This window comes from Phocoena sinus, chromosome 9 (genome assembly GCF_008692025.1).
Source record: "Phocoena sinus isolate mPhoSin1 chromosome 9, mPhoSin1.pri, whole genome shotgun sequence".
Lineage (NCBI taxonomy): Eukaryota > Metazoa > Chordata > Mammalia > Artiodactyla > Phocoenidae > Phocoena > Phocoena sinus.
The window spans coordinates 1666689-1694512 of NC_045771.1; the positions used below are offsets into that span (position 1 = coordinate 1666689).

Consider the following 27824-nt stretch of genomic DNA (forward strand, 5'->3'; position numbering starts at 1 on the left):
TACTTGTTCCACTGAAAAGAATGTAATTAAAATCGGTAGAAATCGCTCAGACTCTAAAAACTGGATTATAAAATTTCAAAACTAAGTGATTGATCCATATGTCTTAAAGGAGTAGTGCTGGGAGCTAGTTTTCAAGATAAGTTATTTAACTTCCAATTCTTTGCAATTCAATTAGGAAAAATGTTTTCGAGTTCAAATGTAATCAAACAAGAAATTCACACAAAACCCAGTCATCCTGGATATGACTTTGGTGCTGTGCTCTTCTAAAGGTGTGAAGAAGTCAGGTTCTCGCAAGCATGGATTACAGAAAGCAGGGCAGCAGCAGCTGTGCATGTCTTCTGAGGACCAGAGAGAAACAAGGATCTTCAGTGTCTCAGTGTGAGGACGCTGAGATTCAAATGTGGGCTGTGAATCTGAGGAAGAAAGTTTTTTCAGTTTCTAAGAATACTATGTGAAGGATGTAATGTCTTTCCCTTTGAAAAGCTATTATTAAAAGAATGTACTGCTTACAAACAGTGACACTGAGGATCGAGGATTTGGGACACTTCTGGAGTTGGCGTATTGGTTCTGCAGCCTTCCCTTCACAGCCCTCTGGAAATCTTCTACAGTTTTTCTCTGTCGGCTTAACAGTGGGCTTGAGGATGGGGTGATAGAGGTATTATTGCCGATGCTAGCACCTGTCCCTCCCCGGCCTGTGCCTATTCAGAGAGTTTCTCATCACCTCCACTCTCTCTCATCCTCTCTCGACTTCAGTCTCAGCAGTGATTCACTTCTTTTCTCTTTTTAGTCCTCACTGTGGCATCTCATCAGACCTCGAGGTCAAGGAGGTGAAGGGGGCGTGGGGTGAGGGAGGAGGCGGTGTGGTGTTCTTGCTGTCAGCAGCCCGGAGACCTGGGAAATGGGGAAATACACGCCTCCATTCTACAGAGAAGGGGCCCAAACACACGAAGGGTGAGGTTTGCTGAGGTCACACAACTAGGGAGTTGAAGAGCTGTCTGTGAACGCAGGTCGGTATCACTGAGTCTCACCTCTTCCTGGTTTGGGGGTTTTGGTTTCTTAGTGACTCCAGTCGGGTGGTTCAGAATTTTCCAACGCCGGGATATTGAGTCAAGTGTTTGAACATCGTGTGTCTCTCCGCTTGTCTTAGTGCTGGTGGGGAGTTGCAGAAGTGTGGCATAGTCCCAGGGTCCATATTTCTAGGCCTTAGAAACTCAAGCAGACTTGATTCTTTCTCAGTTCTGCAGCTAAACATTTAGTAATGCAGATAACATAAGTAGATATCTAAGATGTGGTTCTAAAATGAGACCAATTTTATGTATATAGCTTGCAAAAGGGACTTAACTGCTTTAAATTGGTAATAACAGCAATAATAATAATAGCAGTAGCCACTTAAATAGTGCTTGCCTGTGCCAGGTATTGTCCTAAGCATTTTATATGTGTGCGTATATGCATGTTTATTTAAATACGTAACTTATTTAATCCTCCTGACAATCCTGTGAAGTAGGTACTGTTAATATTCCCACTTTGCAGATGAGGAAGCTAAAGCACAGAGAGGTTAAGTAACCTGCCCGGGGACCCACAGGACACAGGATTCGAATCCCGTGCCAGCTGGCTCCTGAGTCCTTACGCTTAACCACTGTATAAACATTGCTTCTCAGATAGACTTTATTTACCACTTACAGCCGATGGAAAGAAGGCACCTGTTTTCACACAGGAGGCCCTGAGACTAGTTGACAGAGCCCTGTCTAAGATCAGAGCCTCTGAGACCGAACAAAGGGACTTGTTTAAAATTGTTACCTCTCTTCGTGGTGCTTGGTGAGGACACTGAACCAGGTAGAGAGCGCGTGTGAGACACTTGGGCTTTAAGAATGCGGCTTGATTGCCTTGGAAGGAAGAAAACGGTTCAGGAAAAGTTTTTTAAAGATGATGGCTCTGCTCCACGTGTCACAGGTCGCAGCCCTGCAGGTTTCCCGCAGTCCAGTGAGCTCTGCATTTGGGAGGGGTTTAGGCAGAGCCGCTGTGAGCCACTGGTGCTCAGCGAGCACAAGCCTGGAACTGGCAGCCTTGAGCCCCGTGTGGGCCGACCAGAGCTTCGGTTTCCTCATGATTTCTGCATTCCTTTCCTCAACAGGTAAAAGGGGCAGGACCTGCGGTTGTGAAAAAGCGCGAGGAAACAGTAGCCATAGTTATCTACCAATCTGAAAGGGGGGGAATCACACCTGTGTACCATGGAGTGGAAACACCAGGTGGCTCTGTATCTATGTATGTGTTATCTGTGTATGTGTATCTGTGTATCAGTGCATGTGTATCTGTGTATGTGTATCTATGTATGTGTTACATGTGCACCAGGCTGTGGCCGACATGCCACAGCCACTGACACAGGGCCTGAAATGTTAGGTACTTGATAAGTATTAGCTGTTATTTTAAATAATTTATTTAAATGTTCTCTTATAGTTGCTTGACACTTTTAAGATAATGTCACAATTAGTTGTAGCAGATCCTATAAAGGAGTAAAATAAGATTTTAACATTTTTGCTAGTGGGGGCTGTACAGGAACAACTGAGACCAGCTCCGTAAAGGCCATTCAGCATTTATCTGGTCCATATGGGGCTTTTCTAAGTGAGTCCTCACTTATTCTTGTGGAAATTTTTCATCTACTGGAGTTGCCTAAAATCATCATTTCTTAAATTATGATGAGGATTTTGGAATCGTACAGGCTATGTTAAAAACTTGTAAGAAACAGGAAAGCACTTTTGAGTCTCCACATCCTCATGTTCATTTGGATAAGCTTGAAAGTCTAGATGTATCAAACATTAAATTACTTACAGTTTCCTTATGAGGCTTTGTCTTCGAAATAGAAGCCAAGTCTCTGTCTACAAAAGGCAGTGAGGAATTCCCTGGCGGTCCAGTGGTTAGGACACAGTGCTTTCCCTGCCGAGGCCTGGGTTCCATCCCTGGTCGGGGATCTGAGGTCCCACAAGCCTCGCAGCTCAGCCAGGAAAGGTGGGGGGTTGCGCAATGATATTGGACCGTTACAGTGTTTCTGCTGATTTGCCTGATCTAAGTCAAGTTTCAGCGTTTAAATTGTCATTGTAATTCCATGTGGTTGCTCTGTGACGAACCACATGCCACCACAGGATTGTCGTATGTATATGGAACCCCCTTTGTTCATGAGCTTTTCTTCCTCCCAATAGATGTAGGTTTACATCATTCCATTGAATGGCTATATAGTATTCCTCTTGATGTGTATGGACCATATATATATATATATATATATTTTTTTTTTTTTTCCGGTACGCGGGCCTGTCACTGTTGTGGCCTCTCCCGTTGCGGAGCACAGGCTCCGGACACGCAGGCTCAGTGGCCATGGCTCACGGGCCTAGCCGCTCCGCGGCACGTGGGATCTTCCCGGACCAGGGCACGAACCTGCGTCCCCTGCATCGGCAGGCGGACTCTCAACCACTGCGCCACCAGGGAAGCCCCATGGACCATATTTTAATCAACTCCTTAGGGATGGGTGTCTAGATTATTTCCAATTTCTAACTACTGTAAATACTAACAAATAGCTTTCTACTTGTATCTTAGCACACTGTTTTATTATCTCCTTAGAAGTTTATAATGAAAAGCTCCTCTTTCTCGTACTCTCACTGTTTCACTTGTAGCCACCAAATGTGTGGGGTTTTTTTCTACACCAAGTATTTCTCCGATTCTTTGTGGATAACTACATGGATGTCCTACAATTCAATTCAATTCTGACACTATCTTCATGAAATTTAGTGCACACCCACATGTTAGGGGCTCAGTCCCAATAAGACTGGCTGCCTACCTGCCCCGTCCCCCATTCAGATGCTGATCCCAAGCCCAGGCTGTCACCTGTGCTTCTGAACAACCCGCTGTACATCAGAGGGTCCCAAAGACCCCCTCCTCCAGTTCAGTAGTTTGCTAGAGCAGGTCACAGAATGCTGGAAAACAGTTGACTTGCTAGATTACCTGTTTCCCATAAAGGATACAAGTCAGGAACAGCCGGATGGAAGAGAGGCACAGGCCAGATTCGGGGAAGGGGCACTGAGCTTCCCCACCCTCTCGGGGTGCCCCACTCTCCTCGAGCCTCCATGCGTTCACCGACCCGGAAGCTCTCGGAGTCCCTTCAGTTAGCGGTCTTCGTGTGTGTGGAGGCTTCACTATATAGGTGTGATGGATTAAATGATTGGCCACTAGCGATGAGCTCACCCTCCAGCCCCTTTCCACTCCCCAGAGGTCAGGAGGGTGGGTCTGACCCCTAATTAGTTGGTTGGTTCCCCTGGCCATCCTTGGGGAGTTTCCAGAAGTCACCTCATTCAGTGTGGAGAAAAGGGAACCCTCCTACACAGTGGTGGGAATTGGTGCAGCCACTATGGAAAACAGTGTGGAGGTTCCTTAAAAAATCTGAAGATAGAGTTACTGTATGATCCTGCAGTCCCACTCCTGGGCATGTACCTGGAGAAAACTCTAATTAGAAAATTTACATGCACCCCAATGTTCATAGCAGCACTAGTTACAGTAGCCAAGACATGGAAACAACCTAAATGTCCATTGACAGATGAACGCATAAAGAACATGTACACAACGGAATGTTACTCAGCCATAAAAAATGAAATAATGCAGTAAGTCAGACAGAGAAAGGCAAATATCATATGATATCACTTACATGTGGAATCTAAAAAGTGGTACAAATGAACTTATTTATAAAAAAAATTCAGACATAGAAAACAAACTCAGACATAGAAAACAAACTTATGGGTACCAAAGAGGAAGAGTGGGGAGACAAATTGGGAGTATGGGATTAACAGATACACACTACCATATATAAAGTAAACAGCAAGGATCTACTGTACAGCACAGAGAAGTATACTCAATATCTTGTAGCAAACTATAATGGAAAAGAATCAGAAAAAAAAGAATATAGATAAATACATATATGTATAACCGAATCACTGTACACCTGAAACAAACACAACATTGTAAATGAACTCTACTTCAAGTAGAAAAAAAAAGTCACCTCATTCACATAAGCCCAGGTGTGGTTGAAAGGGGCTTGTTATGAATATAAAAAGATACCCTTATCCTCTTATCACTTAGGAAATTCCAAGGGTCTTCAGAGCTCTGTTCCAGAAATGGAGGAGGACCACATGTGTATTTTTTATTATAAGTCACAATGTCACATAGTTCCTAGAAATGAAAGTGGATCAAAGAGAATGCACACTTCCAAGAGAAAGACTATATCAACATGCTCTCAGCAGCAGCATGTGTGTGTCTAGCTAACACTGGATTTTGCCAGTCTTTTACATTAGTGGCAACTTGATGGGCAAATACTGTTTTTCTCACAGTTTTAATAACTAGTGGGGGAAACTTTAAGAAGAATTTTAGCAACTCTTTGTATTTCTGCTTTTATGAGTTACTAAATATACTTAGCCCACTTTTGGTATTTCTTATTGTTTTATAAAACCTTTCCATTACAGCAGTAAATATTTGTCTTTCTGTTGTGTTGTAAATATTTTTCCTGGTTATTTGTTTTTCTAACTTGTTCACATTGTTTTCTGCTACATGGAAATCTAAAATTTTGAAGTAGTCAAAATTGACAATTTCCCATAAGTTTTTTGATATCGTACTTAGGACTTCCCTACTCCAAGAGTCCCTACTCCAAGGGAAAAAAATTTACCCGTTTTTGTCTCTAACTCCTTTAATTAAGATGTAGCTCACATATCACATGTTGAGCTGCATCCTACAGGCCTGCAAGCCCTGTAATTGCCCAGTCACGAGACCAAAGAAAGAGCCTGGTGGTGGCAACAGAGACATCAGTGGTTTATTGGACCCAGGATCTTACCTCTGAAGCAAAGTCCTGCAGCGGCACCTCCGGCTGTGGGGCGGGGCAGGGGTGATGGTTACGGGGGATGGACGTCAGGTTGGCTGGTTACCAGGGAGACTATCCTAGTGGAAGATCCACTATCCTAGTGGATGGGAAGATTAGGACGGTCAGTAGCTGGGGCCGGGGACAAGCATGTAGGCAGTTACTGATCAGGTTCTGTGATGAAGGGGGTAGGTCAGCCAGGTGAGTAGGGTGTAGGTGAGGCAGGGACTGGTCCAGCAGGGGATGTCCAGAGAGCAAGAGTGCAGCCATCTTGGGGGGCTTGTCCGTGCACCATAAAATTCACTGTCAGTATACAGTTCACTGGTGCTTAGTGTTCAAAAAACAAAATTCAACCAAGTAAATTGAGGATCTAATTGGCCTTATTAGGTGGCTTATGATTAGGGCAGCATCCCATCTAGCACCTAGAAGGAGCTCCCAGGGGTTGTACAAAACAGAAGGTTTTTACAGGGAGAAGGGTGGGACAAGGGAGCTATTAGCCAAAGAAAAGGAAGGAATATTTTTAGTTCAAGACATCATTTGGGGGGAAGGGAACAGCAAGGGTTTCATCATGCAGATTGCCTCTTCTTCTTCTGGGGGTGGAGAGGGCCCACGTGGCAGACTACCTCCTTGGTGAAGACTAGAAGACTCCAGACTGGTTGATCAAGACTACATTTCTGGTGAAGGCTGAAACTGCAGTTAGGTCAGGTATCATGGGCTTTAGCACAAGTGACACAAGTGACCATTTTGGGCCTGTGGTTTTTCTCTTTTAACATTAAGTATATTCACAAACATCACCACCATCTAATTCCAGAACATTTTCATCACCTCAAACATAACTACTTTTATTTAAGCCTTTGTTTTTTTGGTAATCAGGCATTCCTTTATCTGGAGTTTATTTTGATGAAAGGAATGAGATAGTGGCTGTGCAGACGGTCACTGGCACACAACTGTTCTCCTTCATACTAAGCAACACAAGTCCGGTTTTCTGTAAGGTGGCAGTGCACCCAGCCCCCCGCGGTGGGTAGCTGTGGCCACATGGCTCAGGGGTGATTAGGGAGATTGCTGTGTAGGGCCCCCGGAAAGGTGACTCCAAGAAGTGAGTCCGCCAGGAGAAGCACCGTGGATGTGACAGGGAATTATGACTGGGACTCTGAGCCACTTCCCACCATGAACTTACTTACCTTGAAGATGGACAGTCACAAGAGCTTGGGTGCCCGAGGGGTGCACAACTGCCCTGCCTGCCCTCCTGGGGCTCCCTAGGAGATGGCAACTCGTCTTGCACTCAGGCCACCGCAGTCAGGTCCGACGTGAGCACCTGAATGCAGTTCCAGCTGATCCTTGATCAGCTTTATTGTTTCCCCAGATGACGAGTCAGTTGTGGCAATATAGTAAACAATATGTGTGATTTCAGTGCCTTTTCTATAAATCAATTGTCCATAAAATCAAGCTTATTTCTAAATTCTATAACCTGAAACTAATTAGTATATCTCATAAACTGTTTTGAAGATTATTCGCCTCTTTTAATGTAGCAAACACTAACCTTGTGTTCGGAATTATGAATACTTAAGACGTACTCTTCATTTCGTGGAGCTCTTGTATACACTTGGCTTATACTTCGGAAGGTACGTTCTTTTAGACATTAGCATTCTTGTTGGCAAAGAAAATTCTTGTTCACAAAACAACTCAGAGACAATTGATCAAATTTGTAGATTAGTTAACACTGTTGTATCAGTGTTAGTTTCTGGTTTAGACAATTTTACTATGGTATGTTAACATGAGGGGAAGCTGGGTGAAGGCTACATGGGAATTCTATTGTTATAATGTTTTTGTACATCTAGATTATTTCAAAATTTCAGAAGTATCATGTAACAATGAATTTTGCCAAAGTGTAATCTTTAATCTTCTTAGGCCTTTCACTCTCTGGGCAGAGATAGGTTATTGGCCTGGGCTCATGAATTCAATATTACAACTGGGTATTGGGGCTTACAGAAAACTTCATCCCCTAACACTACCATGAGAACCAGGGATAAAGTTTTTAAAAAGTCTTACACCATTTTAGGTAAGTTAGATGTACATCCACACTCCCTGCAGAAAGCATAAAGTAAGCATTTGACGGTTCCAGTAGAGTGTTGATAACTCTCGTCCCATGCTGCACGTTACATCCCCAGGACTTATTTTATAACTCTGAGTTTGTACCTTTTGACCCCCTTCACCCATTTTGCTCACCACCTCCACCCCTCTTCCACTGGCCACCGCCAATTTGTCCTCTGTATCTATGAGTTTGGTTTTTGGTTTTTCAGATTCCACATACAAGTGAGATCATATGGTATTTGTCTTTCTCTTATTTCACTTAGTGTGATGGCTTTAAAGTTCCATCCATGTTGTCACAAATGGCAGAATTTCCTTTTTACAGAGGAATAATATTTTACATACCACATGTTCTCTAACCGTCCATTGATGGACGCTTAAAATTGTCTTCATGACTTGGTTATTGTAAATAATGCTGCAGTGAATATGGGGATGCAGACATCTCTTGGAGATCCTGATTTCATTTCTTCTGGATACATACCCAGAAGTGGAATTGCTAAATCATTTGGTAGTTCTATTTTTAGTTTTTTGAGGAACCTCCATACTGCTCTCCATGGTGGCTGTGCCAATTTACATTCCCACGAACGGTGCAGGAGGGCTCCCTTTTCTCCACACCCTCACCAGCACTTGTTTCTTGTCTTTTTGATAGTAGTCGTTCTAGCAGTTTTGAGGTGATATCTCATTGTGGCTTTGATTTGTGTTTTCCTGTTGATTACTGATGTTGAGCATCTTTTCATGTACCTGTTGGCCACCTGTATGTCTTATTTGGAAAAATGTTTATTCAGATCTTCTGTCCGTTTTCTAATCAGATTATTTGGGGGTTTTTTTGCTATTGAGCTGTATAAGTTCTTTGTGTATTTTTGGATATTAACCCCTTAACAGATATATGATTTGCAGATATTTTCTCCCATTCTGTAGGTTGTTGCCTTTTAATTTTGTTGATTATTTGTTTTGCAGAAGCTTGTTTATTTTATATTTTCTGTTAATTTATTTTTGCTTTTGTTGTATTGCTTTTGGTGTCAGATCCAAAAAACAATTGCTGAGATTTATGTCAAGGAGCTTACCACCTGTGTATTCTAGAAGTTTTATGGTTTCAGGTCTTACGTTCAAGTCCTTAAGTCCATTTTGAGTTGATTTTTGTATATAGTTTAAGACTGGGGTCCAGCATCACTCTTTTGCGTGTAGCTGTCCAGTTTTCCCAGCACCATTTATTAAAGAGACTTTCCTTTCTTCATTGTATATTCTTGGCTCTCGATCATATATGCGTGGGTTTATTGCTGGGCTCTCTATTCTGTTCCACTGATCTATTTGTCTTTTTATGCCAGTACCATATTGTCATCAGAGTCAAAAGCCTCAATGTCTTTTGAGTGAGAGATAGTGTCTTTAAAAATGAGATAATCTGGCAACGTTAAGTTCCATGTTTCAGGATCATGGATCCTAATCCATAACCAGCTGCTTTCCCGCTTATCTGTTATTGCTCGGCCGCAGAAGGCATCTGAGTTTGCGCCACTAGAATAAGAGCTGAGATCCCTATGTGACTTAAGTAGGCACTCCGGAGCTGTTAGCACTCACTTCAGTGTGGACTCGGGGCTTCGTCTTCGCGTGTCTTCTGCAGGCTCTCAGCCTCCCCGGGAGGAAGTTACCTGTCCACACCCTGTTGTCCGTTGAGGTGTATCAGTACACGTTGACCCTGGTGTGAGGTCATCAGCCTGTATGAGGAATACTTTACAAGATCTGTCCCATGAAACTCACCACTGCATCCTGGGACCTCAAAGTGAACACCATCTGTTTATGATGTCATACAGCCGCCTTCCTGTGGGAAAAGTCCTGTCTGAGGCGAGCATGGGGAGTGGTGGTCTGTGAGATGGGAGGACTGTTGGTGTGAGTTGTCTGGACCCCGAGTGCTCGGGAGCAGCCTGGGGGGCGCGTGGCCTTGGCTTGAGCTCTGAGTCTGACGTCGAGGGGCAGCGGCTGGAGAACGTCAGCCAGCTGGCTCCCCACGGCCGGTGTTCTTGAAAGGAGATCCGAGCCGTACTCCACAGCCACCCCAGTTACCAAGTCAAAAAATGAGAGAGAGGAGGCACTTTTCCTAAAGAGAGAGGGCAGCCATTTTCTTCCTGAACTCTCTTTAACTCATGGACGGGAGGAATCGCATAACACATGGTTTTCCTGTTTGGGGCCACTGCTAGCTCAGGTGTGCGGGGTGTTCATCCAGTGGAGCTCAGCCTCCTTCTTGCCTTCTTTTGCTACCACTCGTTTCTTTCTTTTTTTTTTTTTTGGCTGCACCATGCGGCATGCAGGACGCTAGCTCCCCGACCAGGGATCGAACCTGTGCCCCCTGCAGTGGAAGCACGGAGTCTCAAGCACTGGACCGCCAGGGAAGTCCTCTTGTTTCTTTCTCTTCTCTGGTTCCACCTTAGTTTGTGCTATCTTGTGCTCATCAGAGCTCTTTGGTTGCAGGTGCCAGAAACCAAATTCACCAAGCTCAGGAAACACATCTGGATCTAAGGCACAGTTTGCAGCCAAGCCCAGCTGAGCCCACCACAGAGCAGGCAGCCCCCATCCAACAGATAAGTAATCAATGCTGCTTGTCCTAAGCATTTTTACAGCAATGGGACAGTAAAATCATACTTCCTGATAAAATGAAACAAAACCGGGATTTACTAATCAAAATGATAATAAACTAAATAACCACTTGGAAAGGTAAAAATGGTATTTGTAAATAACTCCAGAAATTTATGGATTATACATGGATTTAAATAGCATCACAGACTTTCCCTCTCCCAAGTGAGTCCTCCACCAAACTTATGCTTCTTAGGGCCCCACCTCTTTCTTGGACAACGACCCATTTTCAAATGAGACCTGAAGAGGCTGTGATGTAATCGTAGAAAAGTCCGCGTGGTGTTCGTGGCTTGACCTGAGAATGTGCTGTCGTCTTCAAACTGTCCAGAGAAGCAGCTACTCCACTGAAGTGCTTTTTTTTTTTTTTTTTTTTTTTTAACTGTTCTGTGGTTGTAACTTGGTCTCCCCAAGGCTTTGTTGGGCATGCTGTTCCAGAAGACTTGTCAATAAGAGAATTACCTGATGTGCCATTGACTTTCGCAGCTGTGTGAGACTCACCCCTGAACACTCATGGGGTTTTCACTGCCATGTTCCCCAGTGATGACCAATCCCAGATTTCCATCCTCACTGATTTTCCCTGTGTGCCCGCTGCCTACAATTAACTAAGGCCTAGTCAGTAGAGTACTTGGTTGCAAAGAGCAGAGACGGGCTGTGCTCACTTAAGCAGGAAAAGAGTTTGCTGGAAGGACTTTTGACAGCTCACAGATTCAGTGGGAAGGCTTGAGAAATGGGTTCCGAAAGCAGGCAGGACTGCCGGGGGTCTGGGCAGCCACACCCAGCCATCATGCCCAGGGACAGGAGTGCAGGGACATGGTCACACATGGCCCTGAGGGGCCTCTTACTATCACTGAGTGACCTGGGCATCCCTGGACTCTCCCCACAGATTCCAGGTTTAGGGCCTGGAATCCGCCTGACCCAGCCTTCACCGCATGGCTGTGCTCTGCCTCGTGGGCCTTCTGAACGGAAAAGTGAGGCCTGGGATCCAGCCTCCCTCTGCTGTCTCGCAACAGAAGTGTTCGCTCACTCTTTAAATCATTCTCCAAGTTAGTCTCCAAGTTTTGTAAAAGTCACATCAGGTCAGAGCAGCTCCACTGTGATAGTTTCCCTGATAACCAGCCAACCTGACGTCCATGCCCCCTATAACTCCACCATTGAAAAGTGAGCACACTCCAATATATGTGGATTTACTCATTTAAATGACGTACATGTGTATGGCTATATATAAATAAGACATATCAGATGAGTGTTTTAAAAGGATGGGGTAAAAAATAAATAGGAACATACATTTAGTATTTCCTCCCACACGACACTGGGGCTTTTCTGCACCCTTGGCAGGCCTGCTCCTGGCCTTGGCAACCTGTCTGTCTTTTTCCTCCCAGGCTGGGCTTCCTGTCTCCTTGCCTGCAGTTAGCTGAGGCTGCAGTCTTGTGTGCCAGGTGCCCCGGCGTGGCCACAAACGTCTCTGCCTCAGCACATGGGAGAGTCACTGGGGAGCCCGGGCAGAGCCACAAGCCACGGGCCACGAGCCAGGGTCCACTTAGAGAAGCCCCTCAGCCCTCACCCGCTGCCGAAGGGCTGCGGTTCAAAAGAACAGGCCGCTTTGTCCGTCCCTGAGGCTTGGGCCTCATCTGTTCCAGCAGCTGGGGCACCTCACCATCACAACTGCGCTTCATTCTTGTAAGTGACCAGGCTCCCAGGAAGATTTCGTGGATTTCTTCACGTATGAACTAAGTATATGTGGCTCTAAGTCATTACTATGTGATTTACTATTTTCTGATGTTGAAACCACTGAATATTTTATTTTCATATCTTGGGTTTATATATTCAAAGTGCTGAAGTACAACAGTAAAGCAAGAGTTAGGAGCAGCAGAGGACCTTTAGGTTACTAGCTTGTGGTCGACACTAGCTGTAGGTAAGTACCCAGCCGCGCGGGGGCCAGGCCTGGGAAGACAGAGTATTGTAACCCTACCGGCAGCCCCCCTGCGGGCCAATCAGAACCGCTGTGGAAATGGGCCAGTGAGCCAGGCTACTGTGTCAGAAGGGAGTCCCTTTACTGTTACGAGCAATTCCAGCTGGCCCACTAGACGCAGAGCAAATCAGCAAATTACAGAACCTCTGAGACAGAAGTTTTTAGTCCGTGCCTCACTTACTTCAACTGATTAAACTCATGAATCTGAAGTTTTCTTTTTATAAAGACTAAAATTGGATGGGTTGTCAGCTTTTAAAATATCGTTAGCTTTCCTAAGTACAACCACCAAAATTAAGGTAAACCTTTCCCCCGAATTATATCATTTTATTCCTGTGAATTCAACATTCAAGAATTTTCTTTGGACAGCAAGAGCGGCAGAGAGGACACACGTGGAAGGGAGAACTGTCCCCCAAGGAGAACTCCTCCAGAGCAAGGAGACACGTGTGGTGAAACACGTGTGAGCAGGACAGGAGAACCGTGTGCCGTGACGAGGGCGCCGGGTGAGCCTGGCTGCCCACGGAGAGCGGGCTGAGGCAGACGAGCGCTCGGGGCTGTCCGCAGCAGGGCCTGCAACACAGAAGGACGCGAGAGTTGGTCACGCAGGTTGTTAGTTTCATCATAATAGGAAGTTCCGGAAATTTGAGTGAGATCTGTATACTGACAGACGTGGATCTTCTAGAAATGAAGACACTTCATTCTGTGTTAAAATGACATTATTTATATACATACTCTGCTAGTCTTGTGAAAAATGGAAAGGGTAGTAACCCACCTGGGATAACCCATTTTGAAATACAAATAGTTTATAAAATGCTGAACATTAATAATATAGATTTTCTTTTAATTAGGCAAGGAAGAGTAGTCTTTTTCAAAATTCTTGATACTATGTAGCTGCTAAACTTCTTTATACATTTTCCTCTTTTTGTGATTTTCTAAGCAAGTGTTTCCTCTGTGGGATTTGGAGTGTCGTTCTTTCACGGCTCCTACAGATGCAAGAGGAGGGCAGGCTGGGACCTGCGGGGAAGCTCCGGGGGGCGGGGGAGGAGCTGTGGGGAGGCCTTTTCCCTCGGTGCTTTCACAAAATGCCATCATCAAAGCGGAATTTCACACTCAAGGGCCTTGGCGCTCACCCCAGAGTGGGTGGTGAAGGTCCTGGGGCCCCACGTGCTGTGGGCACAGGCCGGGCCCCCCCCTCCTGGTGGGTCCCCCCGCAAGCAGCACTGCGGAGCCGCTGGCTGCCCTGTCCCGGGCACAGCCTACCTGTGTCTGGATCTTCCCCCAGTCCTCTTCCGGGAGCTCGTGGCCACACGTGTACTCCAGCTGCTACAGCACGCTGCGGTTGAGGGCCAGGCAGCGGTCGATCTCTGAGAAGAGCTCGTCGATGTCCGTGTGGTAAGAGCACAGCAGGCGGTGGCTGATTTCTGTGAACTGGGGACACGGCGGGGGCACACTTACTCACAGGCAGCGATAAGTTCTGGAGGTAGGTTGAAGGGAAGCCCCTTCTTGAGTTTCGACCACCCTTCCTGCTAATTTCCCTAAGGGCCTGCCTCTGAATAGTATTTCTTGGGGAAATAGACAGACGGCGATTTCCTTAATCACTCCAAGTCCAGAGAATTGGTGCAGAGATTTTACCAGAACGGGGCACCTGGTTGTAAGCCTTGCTTGTTAGCAGGGAATACGTTGATGAGAAGTTGAGAGGAGAAAGGATTAGAATTTTGCACAAGTAGTCACATGGTCATCCCGGTCCGGCGCCAGTTACTCTAGTCTTCACGGGGATGGTCACTGCACAGTGCCGCTTTCCTGGGGCCACCACCAGGCCATCGCTAATGAGAGCTGCTTCGCTTCCCCTTGCTCCACAGCATCTTCCCCTGTGGTTGCAGACTGTGAACGTTTTAAAAAACATTTAGAAAGTAATCTTTCCAAGAGAAAGATTATCTCTTTCTTTCAAACCGGTTACTCATTCTGCTTTTCTCACCAAGCTCTAAAATCATAATTTTGAACCCCACCCCTTGCCTAAGGACCTTAAAAAATAAGCTGAGTTAATCAGTTTATGGACAATTGTATGTCCCCTTGCTACAGAACACATCTTTAGGATTTACCTTAAAATCCTGTTTTCACTGCTAGTGTAAATATGGAGACGGCGTGTTACATTTTATCTCAAACTTTTGTTCTGCTTTAGAAGTATTACCCTTAAATACAGTCTCTAATGTTCCGCCAAGCTCAGTCCTTTTATAAAAGTCTATATTTTGATACAAAAAGATTTAGAAAAGCACAGTGATCTCAGGACAAATGAGTTAGTTGTTGGCTGTGGCATGCTGTTGCCTCCTGATGGCAGCAAACCAGAATTGCCAGGATGAATGCACGCATTTGCGGTGCAAGGTCCCTCACCTGTGATTCGTAAAATGCAACATGCCTAGATCACGTGGGAGGTATGTGGACTCATGTGTGACTTCCCCCAGATGGACCAAAATGTGTGCATTTTTGGTCCGTTAAGTGGTAACAGTTGCTCACTGCAAAGTAGTGAAACTGTGATAGCCTCCAGCCTCCCTACTCTGGACTCAGTCTGGCCTTTGGAAATATTTACTGTGTGAGTCTCTCTGATCTCTGTGAATTGTAGTCTCCCAAATTAGGAATCTTTAAGTCTTCTGTGTATACCCTTCCATCAAGATGCCATCCACCCCTTTTTAAAAAAGACAAGGTCGTATAGTTACTGGTTTATTAGAAATTTAACGTCTTAAACTTTTTAGGGTTTTTGTTAGTGTTTTGGTTACAGTTGCGCAGGTTTTAGATGGCTTTTGCCCATTTTCCCATAAGTCCTGCAGGATCTTTCAGGAACATACATATTAGCAGGGGTGCCTAGATAGGTGAGTGATACTGGGATTCCAAAGGGCTTCAAGATTCCAGAAGTCGGTCTCCTTAGATGGGCTGGGAAGGAAAAAGAGTTTCATGGATTTCAGTTACATTGTAAAGACCTGGATTATCACTGTGGGTTCAAATCCAGATTCTCAGTTACTAGCTGAGTGACCTTGGGCAAGTTACGTTCGCTGTTGAGGGAATCTTATGAGAAAAGACTGGGCAAGTTCATTTGTACCTCCTCCCTTTTCTTTTTAATTCCACATACAAGCGCTATCATATAATATTTGTCTTTCTCTGCCTGACTTACTTCACTCAGTATGAATTTATCTACAAAACGGAAATAGAGTCACAGATTTAGAAAACAAACTTATGGTTACCAGGGGGTGAGGGGAGAAGGATAAATTGGAAGACTGGGATTGACATATACACACTACTATATATAAAATAGGTAACTAATAAGGACCCGCTGTGTAGCACAGGGAACTCTGCTCAGTGCTCTGTAATGACCCATATGGGAAAAGAACCTTAAAAAGCGTGGATATATGTATATGTATAACTGATTCACTTTGCTTTACACCTGAAACTAACACAACATTGTAAGTCAACTATACTCCAATAAAAAGCTAAAGAAAAGAAAAAGGCCTGTGAACAGCTGGGGCACAGGAGTAAATGGTTTTTATTAAAGAGATTTGGGGATAGGGATGTATTTGGTCTTATTTTTTTTCTCTCCCTGGTCTTCTCAAAGCGCTGTATGATATACTTGGGAAAAAACCCTTTTAGTATAATTGTTTTTAGAACTTTCTAAAATGTAAGACTTCACCAGCTAGTCTAGATCGACACCGTCTGCAAGAAATGTCACGTGAGCCATGTCCAATCTTAAAATTTATAGGAGCCACATTAAGAAAAGTTTCTAAATGGGTGGAATTAAATTTAATATTTTATGTAACCCAACGTATCCAAAATATTTATCACTTCAAAATGTATCAGTTGAATAAGCTACTGAGATCTTTATATTCTTTCCTTCCTGAAAGGCTTTGAAATCCGAGCATGTTGTGCACGCACATCACATCTCTGTCTGGACTGGACGGCCACGGGTGGCTTGTGGCTCCCTGCACTGGACAGCGTGGCCTGGTGGCTCAGAAAGACATACACTAGAAAGGAGTGACCATGATGTCTGGGCATGGAGAGGTAGCCAAGCCAGGGCCACTCCGATAGCTCCTTTGCTAAACGTTTGAAGACTGATGTAAGTGGTAGGGGTGATCTGTTGTTTAAAGGGTGTGGCAGTGGTGTCTGTCACCTGATGGCTGTCTTGCTCGTCCTTCCCCAGCACAGAGCAGTCTGCAGAAGTTGGCGTCCCATCCAGAAACCACATTCCCCATTCCCCCTGTGCTAGGTGGGGCCACGTGACACAGCGTTTCCAATGGGAATGGGGTCTCTGGGCTGGACACACAGGTCTCTGAGGCCCAGGGGATGGTAGGGCAAAAGGATGGTGGGGGGACAGTATCTGTGTCTCACAGGGTGGCATGCTGTGACTCAGGTCACTGAAGCTTCTATTTTCAGTCGTTGAAATTAGGGGCTTATTTGTTTCAGCAATTAGCAGTGTCCTGGTTGAGAGATTGCGGCTCTTTCACGGAACCGGGCAGGATGAAAGGAACTCAGCCCATCGAACCTCGCAGTCATTTAGGTGTGTGATGCGTGGAACGTGTTCTCCGTGGACGTGGGGGACTTTCCCATTTCAAGTATCCTACTCTATTGGACATCCCGTGTGCGCGGTTTGTCTGTTCGTTTTTATGTGGATAACCTGGCGGGATGCCATGTCTGTGTAAGTCACCTCCATTAGAAGTTGCCTTCACGGACCTGGTGTTCCCTTCCAATTCCCATCTGTCCTGCAACAAGACTCGAGCCTGCGCGGGCAGCGGGCAGCGGCTGTGGTGAGTGAGCCTGCCTAGCTTTGGTCCCTGGGTGTTAACCAGGATGTGTGCTGGGCTTCAGGGAAAGGCCGTGCTGTAACACGGCAGGCGGCCCACGGGCTTTGAGTCCAGGCACCTGTGTTTTGGGGTTTTGCATTGCAGTTGATTTTCAGCCGTACTTGGAGGTCTGGAGGAAGATGCTTTTCCATCTATGAATCCAGTTCTGTTTCTTGCTGATTCTAATTACACTTGCCTGGCAGCTGGACCCTAGCTTATGGGCTCCAGCTGGCAGTGTTTCATTTTCTCTGTTCCTCAGCCTTTCAAATACCTGTAATCTCCAAATAAATTATTGAAAGTAGAAGAGTTCCCTATACTTTATAAAAGGAAGAATTACTTGGAAATGCATACAGCTGCCTTCCAATAAGTGTTTTATAACTCAAGTTTTCTGTAAATTGGGTTTTCTTGAAGTGTGAGATATTTCCCATTTAGACCTGTAAGGTAAGGTCTTTTCTTCCTCCAGAATTATACCTCACAATAAAAAGGGATCACGTTCTATTCCAGAGTATCTCAGATTATGAGGTATGTTCTCAAATTAGTTCTGAACAGAAGTGCTGCTTGGAGCAGACAGGTTGGTGTGAAAGGATCGCGATGCGTCTTCTCAGGTGAGGTCCCTGGACCCGCATGACTTGTTAGCAATGGCAACTCCCGGGCCAGCCCCGCCCTCCTGGGTCAGAACCTGCAGGTAGGAAGCAGCCGTCTGTGGTTTCACAACCCCCACGGGCTTCTGATGCTCGCTCATGCTTGAGGACTGCCATCATAGAAGTTTCCCGATTAATTTTTGAGTCAGAGTTATTTAACACAGCTTTAGTCATCATTCCTGGAGACGTAACCACCCAACTCCCAAGTGTGAGGTGTCCCCGTGAGCTTTCAAAGGTCACTTAAAAGAGCAACGGAGTAAATGTGGAGGCCACGAGTATTTATATACCCCTCTCTGTATATATATGTTAATGTTGTCACGTGTGTGGCGTGGTATCTCTGTGGTGCTCTTCCTACACGTTGAGTGAGTTCTCACGGCTTGAGTTGGAGCTGGTGTGCACGCCGCTGGGTCTCGCGTGGCCCCAGTGGGGACAGTCCCTGATGTCGCCTCCCTGCGCTGCAGGCCGCCTCCACTCCTTCTCACCGGCAGCTCAGGCGCAGGGAGTGCTGCGCTCAACGCCGGCCCACCGTGCAGAATTCTCCCTGGGTCCCCGGGTTCCCGCCTCTGTTTGTCTGTGGGTCGCTCTGTACGCCAACCACGGGGGACACAGCAGAAACACTTGCTGAAGAAACGGGCTCGTCAGTTTCGCAGATGCAGCCAGTGCCTCTGTGGAGGGCGGGTCTTGATGCGCCCGGCCGGCCGCGCTGGCCTCCGACCTTAGTCTGCTCCCTGCCCCTTCGTCTCTTCGGGGGTTTTCTCCATGACACGGCTGGTTGAAACTGATACCGTTGTCAAAGAGTGTTTCCTGCCTCTTTCCCTCCAGGAAGCTGGGGCGCACCCAGAGGAGGCCGTGAGTCTGGTGGGGAAGCAGGCAGGGGCTCCGGGGCGATGCTCGGGTCTGCAGAGGCCGCTTGAAAACAGCCGCTTAACGACCATGCTTTCTTCCTCGGCTTAAATGGAAAGCATGTCGTAAATGAGAAAAGTAACAATCCCCTTTATATGCAGTGGTGGTTAAAGACTTAAAATGCAGGTTATTCAACCTAAGCTAAGTAATTTTGCCTTTACCCTGCCGTTTAGCTGTGGCACGGTGAGGGGTAGAAAGCATAGATGGGTCCCAGAGGAGCCTGGGCCGGGCCGGGGCACATCTTGTTCCTTTAACGACAGGGCGCCCAACCCAGCAGGAAGGCGGGGTGGGGCCGGGAGAGGGTGCGGAAGAGAGGGTCTGACAGCGAGGTGCAGGGGCAGAGGAGGAGCGGGCAGGCGTAGGCCAGGCGCCCCCGGCTGCTCCTTCACCCTCACCGCCTGCAGGGGACACTGCCGTCCGCACCTCGCCCTCCATCGCTGATGCCAGCTTCTCCCCAGCCTCGCCCCCGCCTCTCCTCAGGAAAGGCACTACTTTGCCGTAGGGATCTTCCGGTCTGGCCAGACTCACTCAGCCCACGAATGACCGTCATGCTCCTCCGTCTCTGCGACCTCTGCACGGCCGTGCGTCCCCCGCGCCTGGGCTGGACGTGCGCTCTCTCCGGACGCCCAGAGAGCACTTTTGGCCCCTTCGCTTGACACTTGTCACCGGCTGGGTGCTCATACCTTTTTCCTGTGTGTATTTCTTATCTCCTCGTTCCTTAGATTCATCTTGGCGAGGCCCTTAGCGTTCAATAAAAAATGTCGACTTTAAGTTTGCAATAGATTAGAAATGGAGACACATACATGCCCTAATGTGCATATCCTAAAGGACTGCAGTACAAGTTCCTTTGTGGGGATTTAAAAAAAAGTGTCTGCGTGGAATGATGCTGAAGGAACCCGCCGTGTCAAGATTCAGTGAGGCATCAGTGTTTGGCTTCTATTTATAACATTGACGTTAGCTTGTTAATAAACATACCGAAAATCCTTCAGTATATATTTATGGCAAATTTCTAAAAGTGAACTGATGTGACTGTCTTTATTCTTGTGCTGCAAGTATTGGAAAGTTAGCAAGGGTAATATTTTAAAAACTTAAATCATTATATATTTACGGACTACCTATCGTGGCCAGGTCAGAGCAATGTCCTGAGTGTAGCTATTATGAAATATTTCTTAAATGTCGGATTCCTGTGTGATTAGCATCCTTCTTCTCCTGTTTACTGCCTCACTGTCACACGGGTCAGAGGCCTTCAGTGATTGAAAAGGCAAGCACCACACACGCAAAGACGATCGAGGTCTAGTTTTCAAACTAGTGGTTAATATTAATTCTGTGGACAAAATGCATAAATTTTTCAATTAAAAAATGAATATCTTCTTATATTTTTCTTTTTAAGTCTCACATTTCAGATATTTGATAAATTAAGTAATTACAAATTCAGGTTATTGATATATAAAGCAATTACTGGTCATTTACAAGTACATCCTGGCTAAACAGTAAAAAAAATATACTAACAAAAGTGCCCAGGTGAACTCTGTCTGCCCAGGAGGCCCCTCTCAGCATCCATCTTGATGTCAGCAATTGCTTACTAATGTGTTGACTTACGGCCGCCCTCAAAAGCAAAGTGAAAAGCCTGGAATTTACAGCATATCAATGAATCAGTTGATAAGCTTTTACTGGTTTAATATCCTCCCCGTCTTGCTGCTTGGAGCCACTTCAAGTTAGCAACAGAATGTTTGCCATCTCTATGTGATAAAGGAAGCCAAAGGACTAAACAAACTTTAAGACCATTATGCTGTTTGGCGAGATGTAAATGAAAAAAAGTAAGAGAAATCTCCTGCGGGAGGGTGTGGGAGCGGCAGCCCCTAAAGTCAACCACAGCATCTGACAAATCCCTAACCTCACTTTTTAAACAATGGTCAGGACTTTTAGCTTGGGTTGAGATAGTATAATGCATTTGAAAAGTTTTAATTGCAGCAATAAAAGGCCATACCTCAATTATATGACATATGCTAGCAGAATTTCTAGATAAGGATCAAAGGCATTCAAGGACCAACCACTGCATTCTGGGCAACACTTGGGCTTTCTGTACACACTGGTGACAGGTATGAGCACAGCAGCTCTAGTGACCTCTCCAGGCGGCTTTGATCTGAGTTCACCAGACGACGCAAGAGTGCACCAGGCCTCCTGGATCATCCCTATGGCCCCAGCGCCCTCCATGACAAAGGCGCTGCTGACTCAAGGTTACTTCCTGACACTTACTTGTGGGTACAAAACTCAACATTTGACCCGCACGGTTCTTAACCACGGGACTGTCATCTATTTAAAAGAACCTACAGTGTGACACAACTTCACTTTGCTCTGCTTCAGTCTTGTTAGGAATGTGCCAGTGATATTTCAAAGCGAGGCAGATCTGCGGAGAGAAATCCTCAGCATATGGAAGCATGACTATTTGTAGAAAGATGACCTCTGTATTCTACTTAGTTGAGACCCAGTAGATGCAGGAAGACTAAGGTAAGAAAAGACTTCATTAATCCCCTCTGCAACAGAAGAGTGAAAATGCAAGGCCACAGTTCTTTTGCAAGTAAGATAGATTAATTTATAAAAATAGAATGGCCTGAGCTAATCTAATCTAGAGTATTAAAAACATATCCATCTTGGTGAGATCTTGAAACTTTAAAGGAAACAAGCACTTCCTCATTTATTGTGCCTAAAAATATCCCATTATTATCCCTCTTTGCCTTTCTTTTCCGTGGATTAGACTTCTTTTCCCTGAAGGTAATTAAACCAGTGGTTCCCAAGTATGACAAAGAAGTTTTCCCCCCGTCTGCCAGAAAAGAAAACAAGTGAATTCAGTGGAGTGAAATTTCTTAAAGCTAAATGGTTCAGTGTAAAGGCATATCCTTTAGTGTGTGGTCAAGTATTTCCAACTTTCCTGGTGTTGAAAAATAGTCCTCCTTTTATGAGATGATTCTGATGGTGGATGATGCTTGGTTTTAACTCTTACTTGGCAAAACAGAAAGGTTTTGAAAGTTGGCAGTGACCTTGTCGGAGCCCCGAGTCTCTCTTTGACCATCGGTAGACTCCAAAGGTCCGGAGACCACTGGAGTACAGAATTGCAGCAGGCTGCTGGGGGAGAAGGCAAAAGCTGCTGCAATGTCTTGGTCTCACTGGCCAATGAGGTGGCAGATCCGACATTTATCTATCTGCCTTGGGCAGCGGGATGTATCACATGAAATTGGCAATGTCAATCGTGTAGACTAAACGGAAGACGAATTTGCATTACTTTAACTGTCACCAGTGGTGAGTATGGAGATACAGCTTAGAAATGTGGCTGGCGGTTGCACGACACCCCAGATTCAAGAACTGTTGTTCCACAGGTAATGAAAAATTTTACCATATCTGATACTGTGGTCACTGCACATTTTGCTTTGTAGACGCTCCAATTTCTGAAATTCAAACACTGGATCCCTCATAGTACACTGACCTAAGTTCTGTGCACATTTAGGTTGTGAGGAGGGTGACGGGGTGAAGACACGGGTGTCAAACTGCAGAGCTGAAAGGCAGGCCTGTGCAGGAAACCTGGCACTCCTGGAATGTCCCTGTCACAGAGCTAGTCTCCGGCCCCAAGGAGCCTTGATAAACTCACTGTTCACTTTGGCTTTGGAATTTATCTTTCACTGCATCTATTACTAGGAAACCTACAGACCCCAATTCTTCTGAGGCTGGGCTTCAGGGTACATGTTTAGCTCTGAAAAACTGTAAAGATGAATATAATGAGAATCCAGGACCAAGAGTTATATTTTTATTTTAAATATCTTCACCTGTGATTTCTAGACTTTAAAGCCTCATTATACTGACAAGCTTAAGTTAAAGTATTTTTACAGGTATTTAAAGGAAAATGATCAGTTCAAACTTTATTTTTTTACTGAAACACACGTTTGTTCCTTGATGAACTGAATAAATTCAGTTTCTATCATTAGAAGAACGCTCTTTAATTCTTTTGTAAAATAGGGTACACTATTAAACTAGATAAAAGTCTTTCCTAAAGGCACCTCTGGATGACGATTTCTTTCTTTACTAACTCAGGGTGCATGGTGGTTTCACGTCTAACATTCTTTGTCATCAGGCTGTTCTAGTATTGCCCTGTGAAATACTTATTCTACTCACAGGATTACATCTTTTAAAAACCACAAGAAAATAGCCGAAACCCCTAAAGAATATATGTGTCTTAATGTATGTATAAGCCAATGCTCCACTGTTACTAAAAATCCAAGTGAAGGCGGTCACTTTGCCTCATCGACCGTCAGTGTGTCCAGTGCTTTTCTGCACAGCGGCCTGGCGAGGTGGGGGCCGCTGACCCCTCGCTCCACCTGCAGCGTCAGCGTCGAAGCTTCTACCTCACACTGGGGTCACCGGGCCATTCCCCCTGCCAGAGCACGGGCAGAGCTCAGTGCCCAGTACGACATCTGTGTTGTATTCTACTGATTTTATTCATTCCTTACAAGGTATTTACATAATTAATCCATGTGGAACTTTTTTGAGGATAAGGTATGAAGTAATGTCTATTTTTCTCCTTCACATGAATGCATAAATTAATTGGTTTTCTCAATCTTTTTCTTCACTGATCTCATGTGTGTCCTTTACTGTAGACTTAGAAGCCCTGTGCACTGAGGTGGGTGACTTTCTGCTGGTTCATCACCTGTTCATCTAACATTTCACAAGAATCTTAGTTACCAAAATTTTATATATATTTTGATATTTAACAAGGATGTTCTACCTCATTACAACCTTATTGGGATATAACAGACGTACAACATGGTGTAAGTTTAAGGTGTACAACGTGATGATTTGATGCATTTATATGCTGGGAAACGATGACCCCCGGAAGGTTCGTTAACACCCCTATCATCTCACACAGTTACCATTTCTTTTTTGTGGTGAGAACGTTTCAGATCTCTTGGCAACTTTCAAGGCTATAATACCATACTGTTAACTGTAGTCACCATGCTGTGCATTAGGACATCTCCTAACTGGAAGCTTGCTCTCTGACCGGCATCTCCCCATTCCCCCCACCCCTCTCCCCAAGCCCCTGGCCACCACCATCTGCTCTGTTTCTGTGAGTTCGACTTTTTAAGATTCTACACATAAGCGGAATCATACCATATTTGTCTTTCTCTGTCTGATTTATTTCATTTAGCATAACGTCCTCAGGGTTCATTCATGTTGCAAATGGTAGGATTTCTTTCTTTCTCTTGGCTGAATTCCATCGTAGATGTACCACATCTTCTTATCCATTTATCTGTTGACTGACGCTTAGGTTGTTTCCGTGTCTTGGCTGCTGTACCTAATGCTGCCATGAACATGGAAGTGCAGAAATCTCTGTGAGATCTTGGTTTCATCTCCTTTGGAAGGACAGATGCCCAGGAGTGGAATTGCTGGGTCATATGGTAGCCCTACTTTTCACTTTTTGAGGAACCTCCATACTGTTCTCCAGAGAGGCTGCACCAATTTACATTCCCACCAACAGTGCAGGAGGGCTCCCTTTTCTCCACATCCCCAACACTTGGTATTTGTTGTCTTTTTGATGACAGTCATTCTAAGAGGTGTGAGGTGATATCTCATTGTGGTGTTGATTTGCATTTCCCTGATGATTAGTGATACTGAAGACCTTTTTCATGTACCTGTTGGCCATTTGTTATGTCTTCAGAAAAATGCCTATTCACCTCCTCTGCCCAGTTTCTTAATCAGACATTTGGGTTTTTTGGCTATTGAGTTGTATGTGTCCTTTATATATTTTGGATAAAAACCCCTTATGAGGTATATGATTTGCAAATATTTTCTCCCAATTTGTAAGTTGTCTTTTTTCATTTTGTAGACTGTTTCCAGTGATGTGCAGAAGCTATTAAGTTTGATGTAGTCCCTTTATTTATTTTTGCTTTCGTTGCTTGTGTTTCTGGTGTTATATCCAAAAAATCATTGCCCAGACCATTGTCAAGATTTTCCCCTGTGCTTTCTTTCTTTTTTTAAATATTTATTTTATTTAATTTATTTATTTTTCTTTTTTTGGCTGTATCGGGTCTTAGTTGTAGCACGCAAGCTCTTAGTTGTGGTGCGCAAGTTTCTCTCTAGTTGTGGCACGAGGGCTCCAGAGCACGTGGGCTCTGTAGTTTGCGGCACACGGGCTCTCTCGTTGAGGCGTGTGAGCTCAGTAGTTGTGGCATGCGGGCTTATTTGCCCCGCGGTGTGGGATCTTAGTTCCCTGACCAGGAATCGAACCCACGTCCCCTGCATTGGAAGGCGAAGTCTTAACCACGGGACTGGCAGGGAATTCCCTGCCCCTGTGCTTTCTTCTAGGAGTTTTGTGGTTTCAGGCTTTAGGTTTAAGTCTTTAATGCATTTTGAGTTAATTTTTGTTATATCCTCTTGATGAATTAATCACTTTATCATTATATAATGACCTTTTCTGTCTGTTACAGCTTTAAAGTCCATTTTGTCTAACAGAAGCATAGCTACCCCTGCTCTCTTTTGGGTTCCACGTGAGTAGAATATCTTTTTCTGTCCCTGCACTTTGAGCCTATTTGTGCCCTTAATGGTGGAGTGAGTCTCTTGTCGGCAGCATATGAGTTTTGTTTTTTGTCTATCCAGTCATTCTATGCCTTTTGATTGGAGAAATTAATTCATTTGCACTAAGAGTAATTACTGATAGGTAAGGACTTACTAATGCCACCTTATTGTCTTCTGGCTGTTTTGTAGTTCCCTTGTTCCTTTCTTCCTCACTTGCTGCGTTCCGTTGTGAATTGATGACTTTCCAGAGTGGTACGCACTCATCCTTTCTCTTGATCTTAGTGTATCTACTGTAGGGTTTTGCTTTGTGGTTACCATGAGGCTTACATAAAACATCGTATAGGTATAAGTGTATTTCACACTGATAACTTTGATTGCATACAAAAATTTTACCCTTTTACTCCCCCCTTTTGTGTTTTTGATGTCACAATTTGCATCTTTTTTATAGCGTATATTCATTAACAAATTATTGTAGCTATAGTTATTTTTAATACTTTTGTCCTTTAACCTTTATAAGAGAATTAAGTGGTTAATACACCACAATATTAGAATATTCTGAATTTGACTATGTACTTTCTTTTACAAGTATGATGTATATATTCATATGTTTTCATGTTACTAATTAGCATCCTTTCTTTTAAGCTTGAAAAACTTTCAGCGTTTCTCGTGAGGCAGGTCTAGTGACGAACTCCCTCAGCTTTTGTTTGTCTGGGAAAGTCTTTAATCTCTCCTTCATTTCTGAAGGACGTCTTTGCCAGATAGAGTATTCTTGGTTGGCAGTGTTTTCCTTTTAGCACTTGGGCATCTTCTGGCCCATGAGGTTTCTGCTGAGAAATCCACTGTTAGCCTATGGGCATTTTCTTGTTGAGTTAGTTACAAGCTTATTGTCTCTTGCTGCTTTTAAGATTCTCTCTTTGTCTTTGATTTTTGAGTTTTATTGGAATGTGTCTTGGAGAAGATCTCTTTAAATTGAGTTTGTTTGGTGACCTATGAGCTTCATACACTTGGATATCTAAATCTCTCCCCCATCTGGGAAGTTCTCAGCCATTATTTCTTTATATCCTTTCTGCCTCCTTCTCCCTCTCTTCTCCTGGGACTCTAATAATTTACAAATTGTTTCTTCTGCTGTATCCCAAAGATCACATATGCTTTCTTCACTCTTTTTCTTTCTTTTTTCTTTGTTCTCCTCTTACTGAATAATTTCAAAGGTTTTGTCTTCTAATTCACAGGCTTATTCTTCTGGTTGATCCATTCTAATGTTGATGCTTTCTACTGAATTTTTCATTTCATTCATTGTATACTTCAGCTCCAGAATTTGCTTGGTTCTTTTTAATTTTTTCTGTCCCTCTGTTAAACTTCTCATTTTGTTCCTGTATTGTTTTCCTGATTTCGTTGAATGGTTTTTCTGTATTTTCTTGTAGCTCAACGAGCTTCCTCAAAACATTTATTTTGAATTCTTTATCACGTAAATCACAGATCTCCATGTCTTTGAGGTCAGTTATTGGAAGATTAGTGTGATCCTTTGGTGTTGTCATATTTCCTTGATTTTCATGTTCCTTGAAGTCCTGTGTTGCTGTCTTTGCATCTGAGGAAGCAGTCACCTCCCCCAGTCGTTACTGACTGACTTCAGGAGAGAAATCCCTTCCACCAGCCCTGCTGGGATACTGAGGCTTCTCAGACGGTCTATGGATATGCCCGCTCCACGCTCCTTGCTCCCTCTGTGGCAGAATTCCAAGCACGTGTGCCTTCTCTCAATCCTGCAACACATCAGGCTAGGTGCTGACAGCCTCCTTTGCTTTCCCAAGGTGAGGCTGGAGCTCAAGTCGGTGGTGCCTCCCTGCCTGCAGACCTGGGCTGGCTTTCTGCACATGCTCACTAGCTATCTGCCAAAGCTGGCTCTCACTATCAGGGGTGCACCCAGGGAGCCAGCCACATGATGTGGGCGAGGCATGTGGAGTGCTGGGGCCAGGAGAGGGATCTACAGGAGAGGCATCCCCAATGGCTCCTGAGTGGGCTTCTTGATGGAGTCCTCAACACTGTTGGTAGGATCCATATCCCTTTAATGTCCTCTGAGAGTCCTGTTTACTGCTTCCCCAGTCTTTTCCATCCCCAGTCATGTGGCTCATGATCCAGTACTCTGGATGGGGTGAGGGAAAGGTGAGCCTCTTTGGCAGTGTCCCACATGGCTGGGGAAGCCAGGCACTTACTCACATGCCCTCATTTTCCCCTGTGGGAGAAATCACTTGGCCCTGAGCTGTGCTTCCTTGGGGAGAGGGTGACGTGGGTAAAGTCAGGCTATTCTTCTTTCCCTCTCCAATGTGTCCAAACTTGTA

At 44.8% G+C, this 27824-nt stretch overlaps 2 protein-coding genes across 2 annotated transcripts in view; one reads left to right on the forward strand and one right to left on the reverse strand.

Moving 5' to 3' along the window:
- LMBR1 (limb development membrane protein 1) overlaps positions 1 to 27824 on the forward strand; it is a 179566-nt gene that overhangs the window by 143759 nt on the left and 7983 nt on the right. The gene's annotated exons all lie outside the window — the stretch shown is intronic.
- RNF32 (ring finger protein 32) overlaps positions 12751 to 27824 on the reverse strand; it is a 38842-nt gene continuing 23768 nt past the window's right edge. The window contains 2 exon segments of the mRNA XM_032643159.1: positions 12751 to 13117; positions 13803 to 13991. Coding sequence (XP_032499050.1) covers positions 12905 to 13117; positions 13803 to 13991 — 402 coding nt within the window. The 3' untranslated portion in view covers positions 12751 to 12904.